Source organism: Talpa occidentalis, unplaced genomic scaffold (genome assembly GCF_014898055.3).
Source record: "Talpa occidentalis isolate TD23 unplaced genomic scaffold, MPIMG_talOcc4v2.1 talOcc4.8, whole genome shotgun sequence".
NCBI classification, from domain to species: domain Eukaryota; kingdom Metazoa; phylum Chordata; class Mammalia; order Eulipotyphla; family Talpidae; genus Talpa; species Talpa occidentalis.
Genome location: NW_023605194.1, coordinates 26438084 through 26454714, shown reverse-complemented (window position 1 = coordinate 26454714; position 16631 = coordinate 26438084). Strand labels below are relative to the sequence as shown.

Here is a 16631-nt window from a genome sequence, read left to right as displayed (position 1 = left end):
CAGACCTCTCCTGCCGCCCGCTGCTCCCCTCAGCAGTGTACTTCGGTCCTTCTGCCTGCTCTGCTCCCAGCTCTGGCTCTGGTGAATTCTCTCACCCTCCCGCACTTCTGACTGTACCCAGTGCTTGTATAAATAAATAAACAAACAAATAAATAAAAAAAAAAAAAAAAAAAAAAAACCCCAAGGATATCTGCTGGAGGTGGGGATATCCAGGTAGAGGAAACAATCAGTGTAAAGGACCTGGGACAGGTGCCTACTAGATTTCTTTGGCAACAAAGTTTCACTCTATCTGTAGCACAATAAATATAAATATACTGACAGCCAAGCCAACAATTTTATTAAGGTTGATAAAGCAAAAGAGGCAAAATGTTTAGCCCCTTAGAAAATTAAAATCAAAGAGAAATTTCTACAGTCATACAAACATTTCCACCTGGAAACTCTAAATGAATGTTGTCATTTTTTTTTTTTAGAGATTTTTATTTATTTATTTATTTATTTATTTGTACAAGCACTGGGTATAGTCAGAAGCGCGGGAGGGTGAGAGAATTCACCAGAGCCAGAGCAGTGAGCAGAGCAGGCAGAAGGACCGAAGTACACTGCTGAGGGGAGCAGTGGGCAGCAGGAGAGGTCTGCGCGCCATGTGGGATCCTCCTCTGGTGGCCGGGAAGCAGCCAGGGATAGAACTGGCGCTGCAGAGGCTGCGGGCAGCTTTGCAACCCAGCGCTCAACCACTGTGCCACTGGGGAGGCCCATGTCATTAATTTTTTTAAAAAGTATTTTAAGTATAGGAAGTACATGACTTTCTTCTTTAGGCAAAGAGCACCTCAGAAACTTATAATACAACAACAGCAGTATTAACAAAATAATAGTCTATGAAAGAGCGCAGGCTCTTAGAGCTTAGGCTGAGCTTCATTATGTGGAAGTGAAAAGTGATATAAAACCAAATCTGGGAGGGCAAAGTAACAGGGCTCAAGATGAGAAAGCAATTCCAAGAGGTATTCTAAAATGATATATCCACATCAGCTGTGCTGGTGAAATGGAGAGGTCCTAATTTTTTTTTTTTTAAGAATTTATCCATTCATGCACACAAGAACTGGGGTACAGGCCACAGGCCAGAGGAGGGGGTGAGAGGATCCACCAGAGATAGAGTGGAGAACAGAACAGGTAGATTGACTGAAACACACTGCTGAGGGGAGCAGCGGGTGAGTGAGGAGAGGGCTGATGTGTCATGTGGGCAGCTCCCTGACTGGGGATTGAACTCCTGCTGCATTGGCTGCGCAGATAGCTTCATAGGTTGTGTCTTAACCCCTTGAGCCACCAGGGAGGGCCCTTAAATTAACTTTTAAAAGAGAATATAATACAATGGAAATGCTTAAATTCTGATTCATATGTTAATTTAAAAACTACTCTGTAGGGCCTCCCCTGGTGGCACAGCGGTTGAGCGGTTGAGCGCTGGGCTGCGAGGCTGCCTGCAGCCTCTGTAGTGCCTGTTCTTTACCTAGCGCCAGCGAGGGTCCCAAACTATTCTGTAATCAGATTTAAATGGTTAAATATGGATCAGGGGTTTAAAAGCTGTAAGAAAAGGGCCTCCCCGGTGGCGCAGTGGTTGAGCGCTGGCTTGCGAAGCTGCCCGAAGCCTCTGCAGTGCCGGTTCAATCCCCGGCTGCTCCCCGGCCACTGGAGGAGGGTCCCGCATGGCGTGCAGACCTCTCCTGCCGCCCTCTGCTCCCCTCAGCAGTGTACTTCGGTCCTTCTGCCTGCTCTGCTCCCCGCTCTGGCTCTGGTGAATTCTCTCACCCTCCCGTGCTTCTGACTGTACCCAGTGCTTGTATAAATAAATAAATAAATAAATCTTTAAAAAAAAAAAAAAAAAAAAAGCTGTAAGAATGTATATAACATAATACTATATGAGATAAAGAGAATTTAGACACAGAAAATTTCTATAAGAATGTACAAGAAATCTAACAGCGTTTACCTCTAGGAAGATCAGAACCCAGAGAGTAGGGATGGTGGAAAGCAGACATTTTTAAATCTAAGAACTATGCTGGGCAGTGTAGAGGGGGAATAGGAGTGATGGATGGTGGTAGTGAGGAACAAAGACAGATGGATAACTTGGTCAAATAAGAAATGGTCTCTCAAAAAGTATTCTGAAAAAGTTGATAATCATAGAAACAAAATGACGAAGTAACAAGTTGCTTAGATTGTTAAAAATATCACTTTGAACTATCAAGAAATAAAACCAGCTTTGCATTGTTCTCTATCAACAATAAACCATGTTTGCTATAAAAAAAAAAAATCTCACTCAGCAAAGCTCCAGATAATATATAAATTTCATGCTATAAAACACATGGTTATAGTTCTATAATCTCAATGGATTTGTTGGTGAAATGCTAATTTTCTACCTAGATTCATGTCCCCTTTTCTAAAACCATTTTAAGCATATTCGGCTTTAATTACATGTCAAGTCAATTAAATAAAATTTAATGAAAAGGCTTATCATTTTGAATAGTATTATAGAGTAAGTTTATATTTCACAAACACAGAGCATTGAATTTTAGAAATACACAATCACAAATTGTAACCTCACAGATCTAAATTTGAACTGGGTGATATACTTTACCACACAAATGAATAAAAGGAGACAGAGAAGAACTGAAAATCTATATTGAGAAATCACTACAACCATAACATTGCTCATGAATTTTAGTAAATACTTCTTAATTTTTATTAAAATCACTTTTAAGTAAACAAGCCAAGATTAGAGAAAACACTATCTAAGCGCTCCAGGTAATTAAAGGGCTTGAAGGGACTCAAACTAATTTAGTAACTACTACCTCTGTGCTAGACAAGCTTCAGGAATGCCAAACCAAAGTCACAACAACAACAAACTCTGATTATTTCATCTTTCTTCAATGAAATGTCTGGGTGTGTGCATAGCGCGTCCCCAGATTCGAAAATCCTGAAGACTAGGGAGGCCATCATAGCGAATATAAATCCATTCAGGTAAAGGGTGCGTTCACCAATGGAAAGAAAGAATTAACAATATTAGTTAAGGACGGCAGTCTTCCTGATTTTAAGCTAAAATCTAATTCCTTTCATTTCTAGATATGGGTCCTCAAGGAAGCAAAGAAAACTTTTAGAAATGTAACTGTTGAATTTTTATAAGAAGCTCTGTAGATAGATTCATTTTACATACCTGAAAAATTCAAAGTTGAGACAAGCCTTTGGCAAGAAAAACTTATCATCTTGTTTGAACCAGAGTTTGCTCATAGCTGTATCCTGTGATGGAGAAACAATTTGATTATGGAAACATGACCACATTAGGCAAAAATGTTCAATCAAATCATTCTTCTAGAGGACAGAGGCAACTGTTGAGTTTTATTCTGGATAGGCTACTGTCTCATGGCCATAAAGCATACTGAGAGGCTGAGCAGATAGGACACTGGAGAGAGGTTTGATGCTTTCAGTAGCAGAGAGCAATCACCCTCCATTCTCCCTGGGTAAGGAAATGGGGATAGAGTGAAGAAAGAAAGAATGGAGATGCCAATACCAACTGGCATTGTCTTTCTGGACAGTGCGAGGCAGACGCAGAAGTCCTTCTGGAAGTATGGCAGCCAGTCTCTAAGGCAGACTGCAGCGATCCCTGTCTGCTGGAATTCATGCTCATATATAGTTTTCTCTCCCAAATTGGACCAAGTTTGGTCTGTCTGACCAAGAGAATTTAACAGAAATGAAGATGTAATCCTCTGAGATTAAATTATAAAGGATATTATGGCTTCTATCTTTAACATCCACTTTACCTCTGGGGTTACTCATTTTTGAGGATGCCAACTGTCATGTCAGGCAACTCAATGGAGATGCCCATGTGGTGACGAATGAGGTCTGCCAACAGCCATACAACTAAACTTGGAAGAGAACCTCAGTCCTAGCTGAGCCTTCAGCTGACTGAAGACCCAGTCAATTGCTTAACTATAACCTAAGGAGAGACCCTGAGACAGAGTTACCCACCTAGGGCATTTCCAGGTCCCTCACCCTCAGAAACTGTGAGATAAAATGTTTATAGTTTAAAGATGCTAAATCTGGAGTAGTTGTTATGCAACTGTGGGTAACTAACATAGAGACGGATAAATAAATGCATCACTCATACTACACTAAAACCAGCCTTAGGTGTTCACTTGGAACTACCTTGAAATTCTGACAAGGGACATAAATGGTTTAACATTCTCCTTTATTTGCTGAGAAGGCCTGTTTAAAACAAACAACAAATAAAAAGAATAGGTTTTCTCTTTGAATAACTTAATTCAAAACTCATTAAAATGTCTTAATAATCTTACTTGCTGAAAATAAATTATATTTCATGTTCCTAAATACTAATTTTTATCTCACTGAGTTAATCTGAATGCTAAATCATGAAGAAAATATATTCTTGATAATTTTTTAAGAAAATAATTTGATCTATTTTTCTATATAATATATCCAAGGTGTGAAATAATACCAGGAAAAAAATTCTGAAGAAGGAAAAATTCCACTTCTCAATCAACTGGCTTATAACTTCATTAACTTCATATAGGAATAGTTTTTAAGGGCAGGAAATCCAAGAGTTTCCTTTGGATATGTTCTCTTCTAGGCTTTAGAAATTCATTATCTCTAACTTACATGATGCAGTATAAATTTACTTCCTTACTGGATCTTCAGTGAATACAGAAAAGAGGCTACTATCTGTCAGCAGATTTGTGATTATAGTCAGAATGGCAATTTTTTTCCTACAAAAACCATAATTCTCTAGAATTTATGCTGTTTACTAGTTTTGTCTGCTTTACATATCTAGCCTTTTAATTTCTTCTAGCTATTCTCTGCAACTTTTCTGTGACCTTTTAGAATATGAGCTTCCCCCAAATCAACATAGTACCAAATGCAAGAAATCATCTTTATTCTCTTTTATGTAATAGCTTGGTCCCCTAAATTTAAATATCACCAATTTTAATATGTTACCTTAATAAGAGAAGGGTATGGTGTTGCTTCTTTTTCCAGTGATAAAATCTCAAAATTTGTAGGAATAAATTCATTTTTCATTGGAAGTTTAAATTTCCCATTCAGGTCAGCATTTTGCCATTTCTGGATGAATAATGAAAAACATATACATAAACAATTAGTTTATTTAAGAGTTTGATTTCAGAGTTTAAAATTGTCCCTTTGCTTAATATCCAGGCAAAGATTAAGGGAATAAATGTCACACAGCACTCTTTACCATCATCTCCAAAGAAGTTACTTCCAAGGTTTGCTGATGGCTTTTTTATGAAACTTGAGGTGGCCTCTCTGGTATTAATGAAGAGTTTGTATTTATTTTTCCTCTTTACACATCTTCAAAATGACCAGCTGAGGTTAAGAAACATAAACTAGAACACTGAGAGGCTGACTGGTCCATATGAAGATTGTTTGCTTTAGTTCTTCAAAGAATGGATAATTAAAGAATAATCTGTATAATACGGGTATAGTCCCACAACTGCTGGGCTATAGGTCATTTGTATAGGAGTAAAACTTTGAGCCACACTAAGTAACTTCCTGTATGACTGGAAAGCTTGGCTAACAGGGGGTTCTTTATTTCAACATTTCGTAAGGCCTGGCTCACACTTCTCCCAGATGATCATGCGAACTTTCAAGTGAACCAGTAATTCAAACACAAAGTTAAGGACAAAGTTGAGCCTTAAGTGTTGACTGTGGTACAAGGCTGACACAACCTACAGGTTGTATCTGTTTCATGGATTAGCTTTTTTTTTCCCCTGGACAAAGAATGAGACTTTTCAAATACACTAACTCTGTATTATACATTACAAGCATAAATACAGTATTTACACTACAAGTTTTTTTTACTAAATATGTATGCTATTTTGAAAGAATACTGTTGAGATCATGACTTCAAATGCCTGTTAGAACTCATGGAGTCTGGGCTCCAGAAATTTACTATATAATGACATAAAATAAAATATGGCTGAACATCAGGGGTTTGCCCATACATAAAAACATTAATTCTCTCTCGTAGTGATCAACAATTGATGGCCTGTGGGCCTGATACAGCTGGTGGTCTGTTTTTATACAGCTGGAAGCTAAACATGGTTCTGATATTTTAAAGGGATTGTTTAAAAACAAAAAACTAAACAAGAAAGAATAGCAACAGAAAGACATGTGGCCTAGAAATATTTATTATGGCTCTTTATAGAAAACATTTGCTAACCACTGAACATTATATGAAACTGAGGTAGAGTATACTCATGATTTATTTCTTTTCAAAGTTTTATTTTTATTTTTCTTATTTTTGCATAGAAGAACTGGGGTGTAAGCCAGAGGTGCAGCAGGTAAGAGGATTCACCAGAGAGAGTGGGGAGTAGAACAGGTGGATCCACTGAAATGCACTAAGGGGAGCAGCGGACGAAAACAGGAGTGGTCTGCTGTGCCATGGGGTTACCTCCCTGGTAGGGGACTGAACTCAGGTCGTATGGATGATAGCACTGAGACTTAACACCTAGGCCACCAGGGAGCCTACTCATGTATTAAAGAAGACATCTCTGAAATGTGCCAGTACCCTCAGCACCACTCACTTATAAAATGAGGCAGTTCTGTTTGAACACATACAGTTCCAAAACATCATGAGCTAGTTTTAAAAGCTAAATGGGTTCGATCACAGGGCACTGATTACTGAACTCTAATTTATAAGACTTTTCATTATCTAAAGAAAATAAAGAGCAACCAACTACCAGTAACTCTGAGTTTAGTATTTGGGAATCCAGCTGATATGGCAGTCTTACAGCTTTTGCAGTTCTATTTTGGTCCCTGTATTTATTTCTTTGGCACCGGGATCCACATTATGCATAAGTGACAACTTAACTCTCCAGAATGACAGAATAGAATAGGGACTGGGAAACACTTAGCGAGTAATTTTATTGCTGAGCAATCAGATGCATTTTTTTTTTTTTAAATCCCACTCAGGGCAGGTTTGTTTTTAGAGTTTGGTGAATAAAACTTCCCTCTTGTTTTAGGATTAGTTCAAGCCAAGCTCTAATTCAAGGGAGAGCAGCTTTCCTCCCAGTTTAGTAAGATAGAGATCTTCATACACAAAAGGGCTCTAGTCACTACCTTTGTACTGTGGATATATCACAGATCTCCTGTGTATCAGTGATGTCTTTCTTTCTTTCTTAAACTTATATCTTCTTTTCTGTATAGTCATTACACAGGTACATTTAAGAAATGTCCATTACTTCAACCATAAATCAGAGACATTCTGCAGGGGAGGAGGAAGGATCAAAACAAAGGTGGGAAGAGCACAAGGGACTATGGTGATGGGACACGGGTGAATTGGTGGTGGGAATCTCACGGGGACTACACCTGAGAGGAGAAAGTATACATTGTATAAAAATGAAGAATGATATAAAAGATATATAAAATAAAATAAAAAATAACAAAAACAATTAGAAAAGTAAAAAAAAAAAAAAAGAGAGAGAGAGATTTCCATTACTTGAGTTTAACTAGGAGCTAGTCACGGCAAATTTTTTGGTGTCTTCCCATAAATGAAAAACACAATCTCAAAGTTACACAGCCAATGAGAACTGAAAAAAGTTCGAGAGAAGGAGATATGACTTAGTTTGGAATTCAATATTTTGAATGGGGTAAATACTATCTAAGCTTACCTGTTTTGAAAAAAATCCTAATTCCCCTGCGTGGACACAAAGAGCAATGATACAAAACAGCATGAAATACAGTACCTCCTAAAGTGAAGACAGTATGATTCTCCAGAGACTGCTCCCTGCCTGTGATCACAGCAAGACTGGAACCTTTGCATTTGTTTTCTGTTCACTTACTGCCATCTCTTCCTGCCTGGCTCAGTGCCTTTGCTTCCCTTATACTTTGTAGTTCAATGATCTTTGATGGCATGAAGCCGCAAGTTAGCTTTACAGACCTGCTGTATGACAGACCTGTGGTGGGGTGGCTGGGGCGCCATTTCTTCATGCTAAAACCTAAGCTACAGCTCTCTTGCTCCTTGCTTTCTGCCCTCAGGACAGTACAGACAGCACTTGGATATCACTTTCCACACTCTGGCCTGTGAGCTGGTATATCCAGGAAATTCATGTTCTTGTGTGTCCCCCACATATCAGGTTTATTCATGGGTGTGTTAACACTACCTTAATGACTTCATCTGGTATAGCTTCTTGTCTGTACTGGGTTCCATACCACTCTTCTGTGCGATCTGTTTTTCCTTCAAAAGATTTAGAAACTACTGCAACCCTAGAAATAGATGGAAAAAACAAACAGAAAAAAACCTATAAGCTTACATTATGTAATAAATTTATATAAAACCTAACTCACGAAAACATAAATAATATCCAAGAATGTGGGGCCTCCGTGGTGGCACAAGGGGTTAAAATGCAACCTATGAGGCAATCTGCAACCTCTGCAGCATGAGTTCAATCCCTGGCCAGCCAGGGAACAATCCACATGGCGCAGCAGACCTCTCCTGACTCGCCTGCTGCTCCCCTCAGCAGTGTGTTTCAGTCAGTCTGCCTGTTCTATTCCCTGCTCCGTCTCGAGTGAATTCTCTTAACCCCCCGCATCTCTGGCCTGTATCCCAGCTCTTGTATGCATAAATAAATAAACCTTTAAAAAAAAAAAAGAATGTGTTGGGTCTCTAAAAGCCAGCAATCCTGTAAGATTAGCCAAATAGGTAATGTATGTATGGAGGTTTCTGACCATAATTTCTTTACTCTGTGATTATGGCCATCACTTTTAGTATGAAAGTGTTTGCAGGAAAGATTTTTGTAGGTATGCTATTGGTTAAAATTAAAAAAGAGTGGCTACAGGAAAAAGTGGAAAAACATCAGCTGAAAATAGTCCTTAAAAAAATCAAAAACAAAGTACATCTTCCTGGGAACATCTTGGAGGCACAGAGTTAACAAGAAATTCCATTGGATCATCTAGAGATCCAAAAGACTAAAAACACACAAAGGAACATTTATTATTATGTGCTAAGTTTGTGCCTTATGCTTTTTTCCTGTCAGAGATTACCACCTATACACCCACTACATATCCATTGGCATTCCTGTTGCTAGGAGAGAAGGTGACAAGACCAGGAAGTCCTGTCTACTGACTTATTAAAAGTGTTCTTTCATGGGATAATAGAAATAGTCCAGAAGAGAAATGAGAGGGAAAAAGAGTTCAGGAAGAGAAGGTAGAGGTAAGATGATACCAAAAGATTATGAGCAGAGTATTAAAAAAAACCCTGGTACCAGTAGAGGGTCACGAGGGACATTTCTGTCTCTGTTGCTTTTCAATTATTGAAGTTAGAATCATTACACTCCACCAGCAGACTCAATCCCAGGCTAAGACCAAACCTATTTTGAATTTTGTGGATAGAGGAGTCCTCAGCCAGTAGCGTGAAGGTTTGGCATGAACTCAGACCTGTCACAGGTTCTACTTCTCCCTCATGTCCAAATTCAAATACCTAAGTCTGTGCCTGATGCTGCTTGTTCTTACCTGTCCTCCCAGAGATTTGATTCTAGCTTCTGAATGTCAGCGTCACAGCTTAAAGTCCAGTGCTTGCAGTCAAAACTAGTGTATGCTGAAACCCCAATCTCTGTATTCTTAGCATCTGTCCATTGAGCTTCACTGCCTGGTTGTCTGAATCATCTATTTCTTATTCATTCATTCCATGTCTATAGATTCCAAACACATCTATAACAGATAAAATCCTCTTTGTAGCTAACTGGATGTGACCTTAACATTTGTTTTAGGGTAGATACCATAAGCAATCTGACCCACCTACTGTGAATATGACTGACTAATCTTCTAGCTCAAGGGTTTCTGATCTGACTTACCTGCCACTGATCACTAACATTTCTAGAAAACAAGGTAAGTAAAAATTTGTTACACAGAAACATAGAGAGGAATTACAGGGTTTAGAATATGAAAGAGTGGTGCATGTTGGAAGTTCAAGAATTCCTTTTGTATTTATAGAGTATGTAAAGAACAACACAGGCACATGAATATTATGTCATGCTTCTTAAGGGCATTCAATACATGACAGAGTTTGCTAAGACTTAGTCCTAGAAATTGCTTCTACTCCTACTGGTTTCTCAAAGAATTTATGGATTGATTTTCAAGACATCAGAAAACTAGGTTAGGAGGTAGAATAGCAATGGAGAGAGGTGGTATTATCATATTTTCTCCATAAGAAATTTGATTTTGGAAGAGTTCACTACACAGATAGCTTTAGTTTCCCTGAATGACAGTCCAGACGTCATAATAATGGGCAAAGGACTGATTACAAATTGTGAAGACTGAAATATTCATTTGGCAGTAGACATGCCCTCTGAAATAAGAACTCTTAAAATTCAGTTGTGAGAAAGTAGAAAAGCTCAGGGAAGGTGCTAAGCTAAATGCTCTGGAGGACAACTATATAAATACTGGGTGAGTAAACAGTTATGGGTAAAGATAAAAAGAGACTGGTCATTTACTGATTGTTTAAGGTTCGTATTTGTTTATTATAGTATTTCCTGAACTGTTGCAATCATGCTTGACAAAAAATTTTAAAACATTTTATTCAGTTTCAAATTCTCAGATTCAAATCATTATTGAAAAATTTAGCAGCCTCCCTGGTGGCGCAAGGGGTTAAGATGTAACCTATGAAGCTTCCGCAGGCTCTGCAGCACGAGTTCGGTGCCCCAGCTGGCCACGGAGCAACCCATATGGCGCAGCAGACCTCTCCTGACATGCCCACTGCTCCCCTCAGCAGAGTACTTTGGTCAATCTGCCTGTTCTGTTCCCTACTCTGTTTCTGGTGAATTCTCTCACCACCCACACCTCTGGTCTGTACCCCAGCTCTCATATGCATAAATAAATAAATCTTTAAAAAAAAAAAAAGAAAGAAAATTAAGCAGTAAGAATAAAATCTGTAAATGACTCACCGGACATTTTCTGGTCTAAGTTTATTGAGAACCATCTCTATTAAATCAGGTCTAAATTCTTCCAGTAAATATTCAGCTGTAAGCACTTCTTCTAGGGGATAATACTTTTAAAAAGGAAAATAAATAAATAAATCAAATGTACATGCTACTATAAAGTTTAACTTATTAATGCAAACACATCTATAACACATTAAATTCATCTTTTTACATCTGCTTCCCCTCCCCCCCAATTTCTTTCAACTATATTTTACTGCACTGGAAGTTTTTCCTCAACCTTTGTTCTTCCCTAATACACTTGAAGCAGTTTTATATTGTGGGATGATTTTGCAAATGAAATCCAAATACACCTGCTTTACAGAGAGCAAAATCACATATTTTCCAGGGAAAAATATGACCATTTACTTCTGGCTAAAAACTATGTATTGCTAATGAAGAGAATATGATGGTGAAATGCTGACACCTATAGGATCCTTGATATAAAATAATACATAATCATGAACAAATTTCCTCTCCAATTTCTAGGAATGAAATTAGACAAGCATTTAGAAAGTTGGGGGAGGGGAAATGACATGTTTTTGGTTGATGAAGAAAAATAACGTAGAAGACAATTTTTTAGCAACTTCTAATATACTGGACAGAAATTAATTTATTCAACAAATAGCTAATGAATTCTATTCTAGGAACAATTTCAGGTGCTGCTGTGGACACAAATGAAGATGCTATCCCTGCTCCATAAGGAGCTTACATTCTGACTGGGAGGGAAGCAGACAACACATAAGTAAATACTGTCATTACAGGTGATAGGCACTGGCAGGAAAATTAAAAGGGGACAGGAGCATGACTAGGAGTGAGGAAGGTTTCTAGGAGGAAGAGACATCTGAATAAAGATTCAAATAAGAGCCTAGCTATACAAACACTAGAGAGAAGTAGGGAAAACAACAACTGTAAAGACCCTAAGAGAGAAGAATAAACTTAATACTTAATTAGGCAGCCAGCAGGCATAGCTAGAGTGAAATGGGAATGGTATTAAATATGGTTAGAGAAATAGGCTGGGGCCAGGTCACCTTGTAGGTCAAGTTAAAATTTGGGATTCTATTACAACTTCGATGGGAAAGCACTGCAGGACTTGACACAGAGAAGAAAAGCAACCTGATTTTGGTTTACAAAAGATCTGAGCCTGGAAAAATCAACTGTGGGTGGGACAAGATGGAAAACAGAACTCAAGTAAGAGCCTACAATGGTAGTCCAGGCAAGAAATGATGGCACCAAAGAAACTGGCAAAAGTGATGATCTATAGCTTTGATCTATAGCTTTTATAAAGGAGCACCTGCAGAATTGAAAAATATTTAAAGTCAGCAAGAAAAATGTCTAGTAATGAAAAATGTTACAGATGATAAAGCTTCAATTTTTATCATTTGTGTATATTGTGTATATTGAAAGTAACATATCTAGAATCAATGAAATACTCTATATACCAATGTATACAGTAAAATAACAACAAACTTACATGCAATACTCCCGCAATCTTAGAGGTATAGCTCCGTGGTCTTTCTTTATCTTTAAATCGAAAAGCAACAGCATTCAGGTCCTAAAATGGAAAGTTAATTCAATTAAACATGACAACAATTATTTGGAAATATTTTCAGTATTTGTTTCGCACTTCAGACTTTCTACTCCATATTGAGTTATTATACTTTCTGAAAAAATAGCTATGCTTGATTTAGAAATGCAAATACAATGAGTAAAAACAAATACAGAATATGATTCTGGGCCTCCCTGGTGGCGCAGGGATTAAAGTCTCAGCGATACCTAGCTATGGCCAGCCACTGCAGCATGAGTTCTACCCCAGCCAGGGAATTAACCCACATGTAGCATAGCAGACCTCTACTGTCTTACCCGGTGCTCTCTTTAGCAGTGTATTTCAGTAGATCTGTCTGCTCTGCTCCCTGCTCTGTCTCTGGTGAATAATTTCACCCCCTGCACCTCTGGTCTATACTCCAGTTCTTGTATGCATAAGTAAATAAAAATGAAAAAAAATCTTAAAAATAAAACACCTTAGAATAGGGTTTATAGCCTCTATTGTTGAAACCAGTCAAACTAGTTATGGAGTCAGAAAAATTGTGTAGAAGAACCTCATAAGTCGACAGTTGCACAGATAATGATTTTACTGACCCATTTTATTGACCCAGAGAAGAGTACCCAGATTAGAAATTAATGTCATAAATTTCACAAGCAGAGATTATATCACTAAACTTTTATCTAGGTTAAAAAGAGTATCTCTCATCTCAAAATAATTTCGGAATTTTTATAGGCCTTAAAGTATGTACCTTTTCTAAACCCTTGAGAAGTAATCTTTAAAAATTTGGAAGACAGATACCGTTTATGCAAAAATAAATAAGAGAGCCAGACTTTCCCATAGATACAATAATGAAATCACTTTTAAGAATACAACACAATCATTATCAGTGTTTGAGAGTGTGCTACACATTTTTATCACCAGATCTGAAAATGAGAGAGCTCAAGTAGCTTTGAGCAGAGAGTGAAGTAAGTTAGGATACAAGTTGGATACAAGTTCAAGAAACTGCTTTCTATGTTCTGAAATAGTAAAGCAATCAATTTATTATTGTTTCCTTAAAAAAAAAAAAGTAAATGAGGGTTTAACCCTTAATTGTGCTCCAGGTAGCCAATCTGACTAGTACAACTAAGACTTAACTAAAGCTACTATAAATTGCAAAATTTTAAGAGTTTAGGTTAGGTGGGAAAGAAACTTCACAAATTTCACTGGGACTTAAGTTTAAATTACATAATGTTTTTAAAAAAATTTAATTATAAAAATATTTTAGTGTAACAAAGTACCTTGCACTCTTGGAAAACCCATTCTTGAGGTCCTTCTGCACGTAACTTCTGAATGTATTGAAACATGTGCAAAATTATATCTTCAACATGTACTGGAAAAAAGAGGCACACTTAAAAACCATTCAGTTCTCAAATCCTTCAGTGAACTCACTCCTCAGACAAAATCAGCTAAGTATGAAATGGTGCCATTTGAAAATGGAGTCCTCAACCTCCAAGGACTGATTAATTTAGAGTTCCACACACGTGGCCATATGTGACTGAAAGGGATTTGGGGCAGTAAGTGAGCAATTGGAAAGTCAAGTACACATTTTAAAAGTGCAACATAATGATCAATTGTTAAGGAGGAAAAAATTACCCATGAAAACTGGAGGCCAAGGTACACATGAAAAATAACATGGATAAAATGCAGGAATTAAAGTGTTTATAGCATTACAACATAAAACAGATCCACAGCAGGAAAAAATTTTTTAAAATAAATAAATCATTAAAAAGTCAATTTTCGGGGCCTCCCTGGTGGTGCAAGGGGTTAAGATGCAACCTCTGAAGCTGTCCACAGCCCCTGCAGCACGAGTTTGATCCCCGGCCAGGGAGATACCCACATGGCGCAGCAGACCTCTCCTGACTCTCCCGCTGCTCCCCTCAGCAGTGTATTTCAGTTAGTCTGCCTGTTCTGTTCCCTGCTCTGTCTCTGGTGAATCCTCTCACTTCCCACACCTCTGGCCTATACCCCAGTTCTTGTATGCACAAATAAATACATCTTTAAAAAAAAAAAGTCAATTTTCATTCAAAACAAAAAGACCAGTACTTACATAACCCTTCCTCAGTCAGGTCCACATTAATGATAAAAAACATAAAACCTCGAGCTCCTTCCTTCTGTCCTCCAACAAGAGTATTTACCCAACCTGTAAAATCCAAAGAAAATCAACATGATTGCATAAATGGCTTCTTTTAGGATGAAATTCTTTAAAAACTCTTATGTTCCCAAAAAGTTAAAAAAGGCCTCTTGTAGAAAAGATTGAAAGAAAAAAAATCAGTTCAGGAAAGCAGCTTCAGACACTGCAGAAGACTCAAAGGATTTTTTTTTTTGGTTGGAAACTTTCTTTGGGACTCCTCAAATCAAGACTAGACTATTGTGTATAAGTGTGATGTAACAGCAGTGCCTGAGCTGAAATGGGTCTTGGAATTCATTTATTGACTAGACTCCAGTACACGCTCTGGTTTGATGGATGAGAACAGCTTTTTGAAATATTTAACCATAGTTGCTCAGTAATGAAAGGCAAAACAAATTAAGAAAGGAAAAAAAAACCCCAAAGCAAAAACAGGCATAACAATTACCACCTCACTCTCTTAAAACCTTAAGTTGCCTCATCCAAAAATGTTCCCTCATAGAGAGTTAGTGGTATAGTGGTGAGTATAGCTGCCTTCCAAAAATGTTCCCTTATAGAAAAATATTTAGGAGAAAATGAGAAAGTAAAAGATGCAGTGGAGTACTAATCTCAGAAACTGGTGCCGAGAGACTTACCCTTTGATTTAAGTTCTGATAACAGACTTCCAGGACCTTCATGCCCTATGAGATGACCAAGGTAATGACCAGGATTTGATTTGTAGTACTTCTGAAGGTCAGGTATGGGAAATGTCACATAAAGATTCCTAATATCTTTAATGGGTACTATTTTGTACAGTTGCTGAGGAAAAAACCAGAAACAAATCACAAAAGAATGATTATATACAATTCCAACTGAATTAAATATTTACTGAAGAATACTTGTTTTCATAGAAGAATCCCAAGTTCAGGAAAGAATTAACTGCCAGAAATAAAAAACAACTGACTAAAAAGAAATTAATGATCTGACTTCATTCTAAGTGGAATTTCATTACAATTAGTATGCAGATTAAGTTTGGTTCCCTGGACCATACAGCTAAATACCTCTGGATCCTGGCCTTCTGGCATTAGAGTATAGCTTCTACAGTCGGCCAAGGCTATAGCTACCAAAACTACAAACATGCAAAGAGCAGAACATACTGATTATTTTTGGTGATACCTGTCCGTAATAAATATGAAATTGGTTTGGTTTGATGATCAAATATTAAAGACTGTATAAATAATAAAACAGCCAAAGTTTTTCACTTACACTGATAAAGTAGGCAAATATTATGTTTATAAATTTAAAAAGAAAAAATGCTAGGAATACATGCACATACTTTCAGATGTTCTTCTTGGAAAGGGTGTTCAGGAAATTCTGGCAAGGGGACACTTTTGTTCTCTACTTCAGAAAATAACTTTACCACCAGATTAGTTAAGTCATCTAAAGATTCTGCAAGAAAACAATGAAAACAAACTCAAACTAATTACAACATAAGAGGTATACTTCAGATTTTAAGATTGTGAGTGTGTGTGTGTAAAACCACTATATTGTACATCTTAAACTTATACAATAAAGTTAGGAGAAAAAAAAACCTACCTTAGGATCTCCTGAAAAATCTCAGGACTAGAAGCAGGAAAACCTAGGATTTTTTTAGAAATGCATCTGACAAAGTTAAAGTATGCAGTTAAATACTACCAGTGCCTATATAACTTCAAAAGTTGCTAAGCAATAATATCACATATGTCTAGCTCTTTAGATTTATTTATTTATTTGCTTGTTTACTTATTTATTTATTTTATACCTGTGGTACAGGTCAGAGATGCAGGAGAGTGAGAGAATTCACCAGAGACAGAGCGGGCAGCAGAACAGGCAGATGGACAAAATACACTGCTGAGGGAAGTAGTGGGCGAGGCAGGAGAGGTCTGCCGTGCCATGTAGGTTTCTCCTTGGCAGGCTG

General features: G+C 37.6%; 1 protein-coding gene across 8 annotated transcripts in view; it reads right to left on the bottom strand.

The window, feature by feature from the left end:
* The window catches only part of IDE (insulin degrading enzyme), an 82401-nt gene that overhangs the window by 20319 nt on the left and 45451 nt on the right, over positions 1-16631 (bottom strand). For all 8 annotated transcript variants that reach the window (XM_037497230.2, XM_037497228.2, XM_037497227.2 and 5 more), the window contains 9 exons: positions 16011-16123; positions 15331-15493; positions 14618-14710; positions 13809-13900; positions 12460-12540; positions 10953-11056; positions 8175-8277; positions 4993-5115; positions 3197-3279 (listed from right to left, as the gene is read on the bottom strand). In XM_037497230.2, coding sequence (XP_037353127.1) covers positions 3197-3279; positions 4993-5115; positions 8175-8277; positions 10953-11056; positions 12460-12540; positions 13809-13900; positions 14618-14710; positions 15331-15493; positions 16011-16123 — 955 coding nt within the window. The remainder of the gene's footprint in view (positions 1-3196; positions 3280-4992; positions 5116-8174; positions 8278-10952; positions 11057-12459; positions 12541-13808; positions 13901-14617; positions 14711-15330; positions 15494-16010; positions 16124-16631) is intronic.